The sequence below is a fragment of the Lingula anatina genome, chromosome 8 (genome assembly GCF_051362555.1).
Source record: "Lingula anatina isolate TDL-2025a chromosome 8, LinAna3.0, whole genome shotgun sequence".
Taxonomy (NCBI): Eukaryota; Metazoa; Brachiopoda; class Lingulata; order Lingulida; family Lingulidae; genus Lingula; species Lingula anatina.
In genome coordinates, this window is record NC_141774.1 from 2,104,046 (window position 1) to 2,113,751 (window position 9,706).

Sequence of the window (9,706 nt, forward strand, 5' to 3'; positions counted from 1 at the left end):
TTAAACGTGTCATTGTTGGAAAAGGCCGTGGGGAGGGGCAGGGACGTGGAGAAGGCTGCAGGGAGGGGCAGGGACGTGGAGAAGGCCGTGGGGAGGAGCAGGGACGTGGAGAAGGCCGTGGGGATAGGCAGGGACGTGGAGAAGGCCGTGGGGAGGAGCAGGGACGTGGAGAAGGCCGTGGGGAGGAACAGGGACGTGGAGAAGGCCGTGGGGAGGGGTCATCATGGAAACGGGTCGTCATGACTGGTTAGGTATATGAACTCTAACGATTTTTAAGACGCGGATGATTTTCAACAATTTCCAGTCCCCGTGAGCGTCTCCACCGTTTTATTTCAAATAATGCGTTCATAGATTTGGAAAATCTGGAGAAATTGACAGCTTTGTGTTTACGTTTTCAGAAGTTTAACATATTGGCTCACATATTGTGATCACACGTACTTGTATATAACTAAGAGTTGGTCTGACACGTGTTAAGGTACTAATAAAAAGACTGCGTAACTATAACATGTCAACGTAAGCAATGATGGATGTTATTTCATATTAATTTTAAGGAAAAAATTATCCTTATATCAACCAAGGGATCTTGCGGGGATCTTTTTCTGCTTGTATTCGTCTCCTTATCCCGGTGATAAGATGATATACCGGTATTAAGAGAGAAGAATCAATCAGGTTATTGCGGGGATCTTTTTCTGCTTGTATTCGTCTCCTTATCCCGGTGATAAGATGATATACCGGTATGAAGAAAGAAGAAGTCCACTTGTTGTTCCAAAAGTTATTTTATTCCTTATTCAGCCAACGCACTGCCAATACGATCCTCAATTGAAAAGTACAATTAAAATCGTGCAGGTAACTGTCTTGAGACTCTGGAGAAAACTGCCCGAAAGTTATTACTTGAAAATAGCTACTTGAAAATATCTGTAGCCGACAGCAAGTGAGTTTGCACGAAGATGAGAATAAACGTAACTGCAAGTAAAGAAGTAAGTAAGTGAGGGCCAGCGGTTTCTTTTTATACCCTCTTGACCACCACGCCCAAATGGTAGCCAAACCCCCCTGGGGGTGGCCCTACTGCGCTAAAAGGAATGAAAATACCCAGCATTCCACTGCTCGCATGTGTCTGGATTACGAGGGCCTCTGTAATAGGAATGGTAGTCCTAGGAATGGAAGTCCGGGCTCCCATGTGGCTAGTACAGGTTGGGTTTGGTTGGGGTATTGGGGTTAGTAAATAGGACGAATGTCACCTGTACAAAGTAATGGAGAACGGAGTACGGTTCGTAGATAGTCTAAGAGGACTACCATTCCTGTCACACCTATACTAAACTATACGGTACCACAGCAGGTCAGCTGTGGTGAGGACTGCCACGTGTAAAAGACGTTCATACACCTATAAACTAGTAAGTAATTCCTCCGTACGTTCTTCCTATTTTTATTGTTTATCCTATTTAAAATTTAAACTATTATTATCATAACTATAATCATATAAGGTATGGTTGAATATCGTGATACAGAAGCTGCAAATGGTTTAGTCTACAGCATCCAGTACTGAAAGAAACGAAGGGAAAAAAAACGGCAAAACTGGATCGAGTGCGTGTGATGAGGACAATATATTTATTCATAATGTCCATAAAATGTCAACAAAATTCGTGTAAGTTGACACCTACGAGAGGTCTACATTTCAGCATGAAAAGCTGTCAAAGTTTACGCCTGGCGACATCTACCGGTGGGGTGAAGGATGGACAAGAAAGTCTTCTGCGCCCCTTCGGTCACTTCACATGTTAACCCCTCAGCACAGGGGCACCCTAGGGGGCGCTCTGGGTTGTACGAGGCGGCGCACCTCTCACCTTCTCCTCCTAGAGGAATGCACCGTTTCGGTGGATCGAATCTAGAAGAACAAGATGTAAATTACAAAAATAACGTAGGTGCACTCAAGATGCATTTATAAAATGGAAAACGATTAAATTTCTAAAAACTCAGTTTTAAAAACCAAAACAAAACATTTAGACTCTCCGTATAAATTATATTCTAGAGAAATTCTATGAAATATACGGCCGGGTACAAAGAATGACAAATGTAAAAATAATCTTTATTTAAGATAAGAAGGGTATAAATGGAAAATGTCGATAACAGACGTGAAAAAGAATAAACTAAAATGGTAACAAAAGAAAATGCATACAGAATAAACTACTAACCCAGTGCCAACAATGGCGCAGCATTCGTTCTCATCACAGTCGAGGTTACTGGAGCACGCATTCGGGTCCACGCACTTCCCCGTGGGGTATAGAAGGGCAAGGAATGTCGGCTGTCCCTTTGAAGGCCTGCGTCCAATACACTCCAGTCCTTCAACACAAGGACAAACCAGGGGTCGGTGTTGCAATCGGTCGCTCGGCATGGCGCATGTGTCCCCGAGCTCCGCCAGTGGGGTACACTCTCCGCGGTGGAGGCCTTCACGGTGACGGGGACTGGAAACAGTACCATCAAGTAGTTAGTGCTCTCTACCGATGTACAAAATTATTTCTAAAAATGCGATTTGAGAGTAACTTTTGAATATACCAAAGTTGTTGACTAAATGATATTAATTGCCGTAGAGGAAATTTAATATTCTAGTGGCTTGGTATGAACTTCCAGCAGAATTAAAAAGGACCACGAAGGCAATTTGCCAGCACAAGATAGGTCTAATTAATCTAATGCAGAAACGCATTTTATATAATAGAAGCGAATATATATCACATCATAAATAGACTAAAAACTAGTTATTGACAAGAAATTTACACAATATCCGATCATAAATTTCACAATATCCGATCAACAATTGTTAACATATCCCTGAATATTAAATGATTACCTATATATGTGGTCCAAAGTTTTCGTTATCGTATAGTGGTGAAAGAGTGGAGTCAGATACATACATTAATTGTCATTAGCCAGGATTCTGTCGAGGTTATAAACATTACTGTGCAGATTTATGTGATCTAAACAAATTGCTCAGATTGATGCTGATTTCCATCATGTGATTGTAATAAGGTACATATTACCAAAAATTGAGCATTCGTTTTTTTGTATCATGAAACCTGCAATTACCAGAGAACCTAGTCGATTAAATCATCAAAAACTACTGATCACGGGGAAATGACTACATGTTAACCAGATAATTGGCGGTCTGCAGGAAATAGCACAGGGCAGGTTGTCTATCGTTAATATGACGTGGGTTAATTGTTAACTGATTGGGAGAAAAATTAGCAACGGTGAGTTTTTTAAACATAGAACTTCTGTAATTTTATCGGTCAACTGAAACCCACTGAAGGACCCAGGCATTGCTTGCTGAAGTTGGCACGCTCACAACCCCCCCCCCCCCCCCACACACACACACACACACAGAGAGAGAGAGAGAGATGGAGAGAGAGAGAGAGAGAGAGAGAGAGAGACATGGGAACTTACGCATAAGGGGCAGCAGCACAGCACTCGTCAGGTCCGCAGTCTTGGTTCCCTCCACATGACTTGCAGTAAGCAACCTAAGGGAATATATTGACTTAGATAACAAAGAATTTCAACATAGCTCTGACATAAAACTTCGCACAGGAGCCACCCGGCCATTAAAGCTGTAATTGCATGTGCTGTCATGGGAGGGGGGGGGGGTACAAAAACACAAGAGCTCCTAAGAAAGGATTATTAATTGCTTGTGTACGTTTCATAACATAACGCGTCTTCATAGGCAGACCACGATTTTCAATATATTTATTTCAGGGATTTCATTGCACACTTTCACCATTTATTTATTTATTTATTTATTTATTTATTTATTTATTTATTTGGGGGAGGGGGAGACTTAGTCATCAACTCCGAAAAATAGCTGGACACTAGACTAGATCGTACGACCAGTGTAGTTGCTCCTAGTCCGGGTTCGTAAAAAATTAAGAACTCTTCCCAATTTCTTACATTATTTACTCACGGTGTTAAGTTAAACTCGATTTGAACGCTAAAGGCGCAGTGGTTACACCAAGTTACTTAACCAAATTTTTAAAATTTCAGTTGACTCAAAGAAACGGTGCTTCTGTGCGTGATAGGTATCCGATTACCAAACATAAAACTCTCTCTGTATAATATCAAGGCAATCAACCTACGTATTTTGAGTACCAAAATTGCTGACTTGTTGACAACTCTAAAGATAGACGAGTCACGTATTACAACCAACTATATTTTCATCGTTTTTCTCTGCTCTTATTGCAAATGGCTTCACAAGGGAAACTGTGGATTTAAATTTAAATATGAGGGACATGTTTTCATTGACCGTTACTACGTATTCCTTGCTGAGATGCATTGCCGGCTTAAGAATCGTCTGCTGAATAGGGAGCGTTGTATGCTAGAGCGGCCGTAGCTCATACTGAAACTGATTCCATCTAGATTCCATATGTCATGTGATGTCCGCACGGTGCTCGTATACCCTTTCCGTGTGGAGGCAGACGGTGATCGTGCAATATAGTGCGGATTGACGGCCTTCGTTTAGCTTCTACGCTATTGTTAAAATAAAACTTATATCAATTTTGAAATCGTACGTCTCCCATGGTAAATGTAATGTAATTACCTCCGCCAAGAAGGTTATGTTTTCACCCTTGTTTGTTTGTTTTTCTGTCTGTCTGTCTGTCATCAACATAACTCAAAAAGTTATAGATGAATTTCGGTGAAATTTTCAGGGTAGGTCAGAAATGGGTTAACTTTAAAGTGGTTTGGTTTTGGTGGTGATCCGGATCAATAATCAATCAATAATCAAAAATAAAAAAAAATAAGTTATGGACGGATTTTGATGAAATTTTCAGGAACTGTCAGAAGTGGGCCAACGAACAGATGATTAGTTTTTGGTGGTGATCCGGATCAATAATCAATCAATAATCAATAATCAAAAAAAAAAAACTAAATCATTATAGAATGAAAATTTAGGGCTGAAACGGCATTGGGTGGAGACGTTGCTGCCTTGGCGGAGGTCTGCGCTCTCGGAGTGCTTTTCTAGTTCTCAACTTTAATCTTTCTGCATCTCAACACGTTCACTTCCCAGTAAGTCACGTATACGTACGACTATACTCTGAAGGGTTTAAGCAAGGATTCTTGATTTCAACATTTTTCACCTGTTAAAGTTATATGTAGTGTGCGAAGGTCTCAGTTCGCGCACATCTGAAGTCAGGATGAATACAGCGAGTATTTTGAAAACTACATGTACTGTCATCAGTTCTGCGGACACAATATTCATGCATGCAGTTTGCACGTTTTTATCTCATGAAGTTGCATATAAAAAGAAGGCTTTTTTTAAAAATCACGACAGAAACCTCTAGACGAACAACAGTGCTGTTTACAATAAATCTTTATAAAAGCTGTTAAAATTATTCAAGAAAGCATCTTGGACCAACATTATAATCTCATTTAATCATAAAAGCTGAATTAAACGAACTTACTTGAATCAGGCAAAAAATGCTCAAAACTACAATCAGCTTCATGGTGACTTCTGTTAGTAGAGCTCTGGTTTCCAAAGATTCTTTCGGCGGGATTCGGCGTTTCTTGTCGACACCTTTCCCAAAACACAGAACCGAGACAGATCGTTGTTGGTTTTATAGCGTCCCTGGATTGACGTGCGCTGACAGCTGACTGGGGCACGTGACACAGTGGCACCAGGGACCGCCTGGTGTATTGGAGGCAGAGGTGCGGGTTGTTTACGTACCGCCAGAAGTTTGTCTACGCAGAATCTGCTTTAAATCAATAGGATGTTTGTGAGGACGACAAGTTTCATCTTTATCAGAACATAGTTAAAGTGGACATTTTAAGCCGCTGTAACCAACCTCGATTTTAACAGCTTTGAAATAATTTTACAGTTTTATTTATTTATTTATTTATTTATTTATTTATTTATTTATTTATTTATTATTATTATTATTGTTAAAACATGCGAACTTCACCCCTAGCAGTGGCGGATCAATGTTTTATGAGGGGGGGGCAGATTTATTATATATATATAATATATTAAAAATATCTTATATATATAATATATTAATAATAGAAAAAGGCTGTTTTACCAATATATGCAGGGTACCGGGATGGAATCATTCTTTGGGTTGGCCTTGTTTTGATTGTTATAGCAGGGATATGGTGGTGCCTATAGCTTAGGGGAGGGGGGGCACGTGACCCATCCCCCCCCCCCCTCCATCCCTCTCCCCTGGAACCGCCATTGCTTGCACGTATCGTAGTGCAGCAAAAACCACGTCCTGTCTGGTATCACATGTCTACACTCGCCATGAGGCTGTTAATATCTCCCATAGTCTACTGATACAGCTCTGTTCTCTTATCATATACTACCACAGTCCGGCGTGCTGCAGTGAGTGGTGAACCGCGAGTCTAGTCAAGACCGCGTCCTTCTCACTTAGTATGAAACAACAATTTAAAACTCTGCCGGGCACTGTGACCTTCGCTCACGTAATATGAAAATAAGAACACCATATATGATTTAAAATTTCAATTGCTTGTTTCTTTTCAAAATTACTGTTATTTTTTCTTTACATTGCAATATCGTAGACGGTCATACCCAGTAAATGGCACACTGAATTAAAAGCCATCGGTGTCAAGATCATTGCAGTGCCAGGCAACTGATGGAGATTTGTTTTCTGTGCCGGATGTTAACGCTCACTTTTAACCTCTTGTTTTTCGGGCTTGAAACTTTACATGCTGAAAAACAACTCTTCAGCCCATTCCTGTACAAATAAACTACTGCGCTCCGCCACTCCTGGAAAAGGGTAGCAGTTTGGGCCTCATGTTTTCAGTGCACTGTGCCCCATGCAGCACCTGTTACAGAGTGGGAGTGAACAGCGCTTTAGTTTTCTGTACTTAGAATGACAAACATGTTTATTTGAAAAACAAATATCGGTGCACTGGCCCTTATCAGTGTGTATGTACCTTATTTTTGTTGTTTAAGGTAATGATTCAATCAGGGGCATTGACCGTGTCTTGAATCTACAGTGTTTGTGCTGGTCATATTCACGTTAAATACAAGGTTCGACGGTAAGACTGGGTTCCCACAGATTTAGATCGATCCATATAGATCGACCTAACTCCCCGGGGGTTCAGCTAAATTGATGTCAGCTTCCGGGAGCCAAGCGCGCACAAAAGTTAATTACTCCCATGCAGCTTTTAGTAGGCGGGTTAGACATTTAAGCCGGTTAAGCTGACAGCAATCTAGGGAGACTCCCCAGGGGGATAGATCGATCTAAATATCTGTGGGAATGGTCTCTATAGATTCTAAATATACGGATGTCTAAACCACCACTACTCAGTAAAACCCTTACACCAAAAATGAAAAATATATCACCTCGAGTTTTAACGATTGCTTTAATGAAAATAACTGACAACTCCATTTTTGTGAACAGACAAAATTGAGAACAGTTATAAACGGGTTACAGAGAAATATGATCTTGTTCCTCTATTGCTGCCGTCTTATTTAAAGTGTTGCAACAAATTCATTTATTAAATAATGTTTTTATATATTTTCTGGAAACACAAAGAATACAGGATAAATATGTGTGCAGTAAATCACATTTAAAGAGGAGAGAGCCCCTTATTACAGATAAAAGAAGCCATAGAACATAACGGTGTTATATCTTATAAGAATAAGAGCAAAATATTTTAGTTCTTTTTAAGAAGCAGATTTGTGTACCGTATGCATATATGTCTAACAACTCGTGCAAAACTAAATAAAAAAGTGTTTTTTTTTTTAATTATTTTTATTACGGCAGGATAAATGTAATTTTATAAAGATCTTAATTGTTGGCTCTATTTTTAGTGTAGAAATTGAAAAGTTTTTAAAATACTTGAATCATATCCTACGACTACATAGATGCCATCAGAATATTTTCATTGTTATTTGAATATTTCTTGTCTGTGTGTTGTCTGGTGTGACTGTAGTAGCTCCCTCTGACGGAGCATCACATGATGCTAGAATATATATATATATATATATATATATATATATATATATATATATATATATATATATATATATATAAAATTCTCTTCGGTTGAGCGAAGTGAATTAGAATGGATTATTTTCTCCTAGAGGGCGACACTGTATACATGTATTGTGATAATTGTGCTATTTGTAAGTGGGTAAGTTATCACAGTTGATCATTCCACCAGTTAGCCCAGTACAGTCAACAATTATTTTTTTACTTTTGTATTTCGTTTTTCTGATTTTGGTTATTGTCGTTTTAATTTAATTAGTATACAGGATCGGACCCAGGATTATTTGAAGGGGGGTCCGCGGATGCGAAGCCTCCCCCTCCTGCCCCCTCCCCCTGGCGTGGGGTCCGGGGCCCGCTGAAGGGGCCGAAAAAATTTGGTATTTTAGAGGGCGAATTGCGCCACTTGGTACGGTTAAGATCTATGATTCAGCTTGTCAAAATTCTAATTTCAAGAGTGATTTGGTGTGTTGTTTTTCAGAAATCCAAGGGGATCAGCCCCCCCCCCCTGACACCCCCTATATCCGCCACTGTTTACCGTGCCACTTTACCGGGTTCTTACACGTAATTCGTCCGGGGGGGGGGGGTACTCCCTTTCACAGGCCCCAAGGCACCCAATATTACACTAGCCAAACTTTTTAAAAGTCTCTCCCAGGGGCGGATCCAGAGATGTTTTTGACAATCTTCCAAATGAACTTTGTTGATTCATCCTCCATTTTTGACCGTCTTCCGACAAAATTTAGATACCCGTCAATGAAAACTTTAAAATCTGACCGTCTTCCGGAAGACCCAAAAGACGACCTGAATCCGCCCCTGTCTCCAGGAATGGATCCAAGATAATTTGCAGAGGTGGATCCAGGGTTATTTGAAGGGGGTCCGGAACGACAGGCCTCAGATGCGAGGGGCCGTAGCAATAGTCCGAAGGTTCATTGGTCAGAATGTTCACTAGAGAATCTAGGACCAATCAGATGCAAAGCCGGACATCGCTCCCTTGGCTTGGGGTTCGGGGCCTGCTCAAGGGCCCGAAAATTTTTTTGGTGTTTTGGAGGGAAAAAGGTGCCCTTTGGTACAGTTTAGAACTATGATTCAGCTAGTCAAATTTCTAATTTCAAGAGGGAAAATCAGTGTGATATATTTTTCAGAAACAGGATCAGGATTACAGATATCGATGTACGAAAGTTTTTAAAAATACATTATGGTCACATTTAAGTCTCTTTATGTATAAAATTCTACGGCTGCTCTGTTACTCTTTGAAATGAATTATTAGAACTCGCAGTTGGATATACTGTACACGTCTGATACGAATTGAGGACTATGAATTAAATGAGATTTTTAGTTGGTTTTCTATCCTTTGTTGATCTGAATAAGCCATTAGATCAATTAGACGTAAAGAGAGTTCTGGGTGTCTGCCAGTTCTAGTTGTCCCAGTGATGGCAGGCTCCAGGCTCAGATGTAGAGAACTAGTCAGATTGCAGCGAACCAACACTTCATGAAGAACAGGACGTCTGTCGTGAATTTTCTAATTTTTGTTTTAAAATAGCATTTTTGTCAGAAATCAATTTTAAGAGTAAATAGTTTTCTGTCTGGTATTTGTTACCATTATTCTGTTTGAATATAATGTGAAATTATACGCGTTGCTTCTTTTACGTTGTACTCAAGAAACACCATTGTGAAAGGTAGCTCTCGTTTCTATGAATGCGTTAAAGAAGCCGATAGTTATC

General features: G+C 40.1%; 1 protein-coding gene across 1 annotated transcript; it reads right to left on the reverse strand.

The window, feature by feature from the left end:
- Positions 1–1,584: 1,584 nt before the first annotated feature.
- Positions 1,585–5,593, reverse strand: LOC106154117 (uncharacterized). The gene is made up of 4 exons (XM_013528371.3): positions 5,439–5,593; positions 3,433–3,506; positions 2,187–2,456; positions 1,585–1,879 (listed from the first exon to the last, which is right to left on the reverse strand). Exons 1-4 carry the CDS (start codon positions 5,478–5,480, stop codon positions 1,696–1,698), a joined length of 570 nt encoding a protein of 189 aa, XP_013383825.2. The 5' UTR covers positions 5,481–5,593; the 3' UTR covers positions 1,585–1,695.
- Between the last annotated feature and the right edge of the window lie 4,113 nt (positions 5,594–9,706).

Excerpts from the sequence above, each read along its gene's own strand:
- LOC106154117 (XM_013528371.3), bottom strand. The coding sequence starts at position 5,480 with ATGAAGCTGATTGTAGTTTTGAGCATTTTTTGCCTGATTCAA. Across the intron at positions 3,507-5,438 it reads GCATTTTTTGCCTGATTCAA|GTTGCTTACTGCAAGTCATG; the intron begins GTAAGTTCGTTT and ends ATATTCCCTTAG. Across the intron at positions 1,880-2,186 it reads TGCGCCATTGTTGGCACTGG|ATTCGATCCACCGAAACGGT; the intron begins GTTAGTAGTTTA and ends TTGTTCTTCTAG.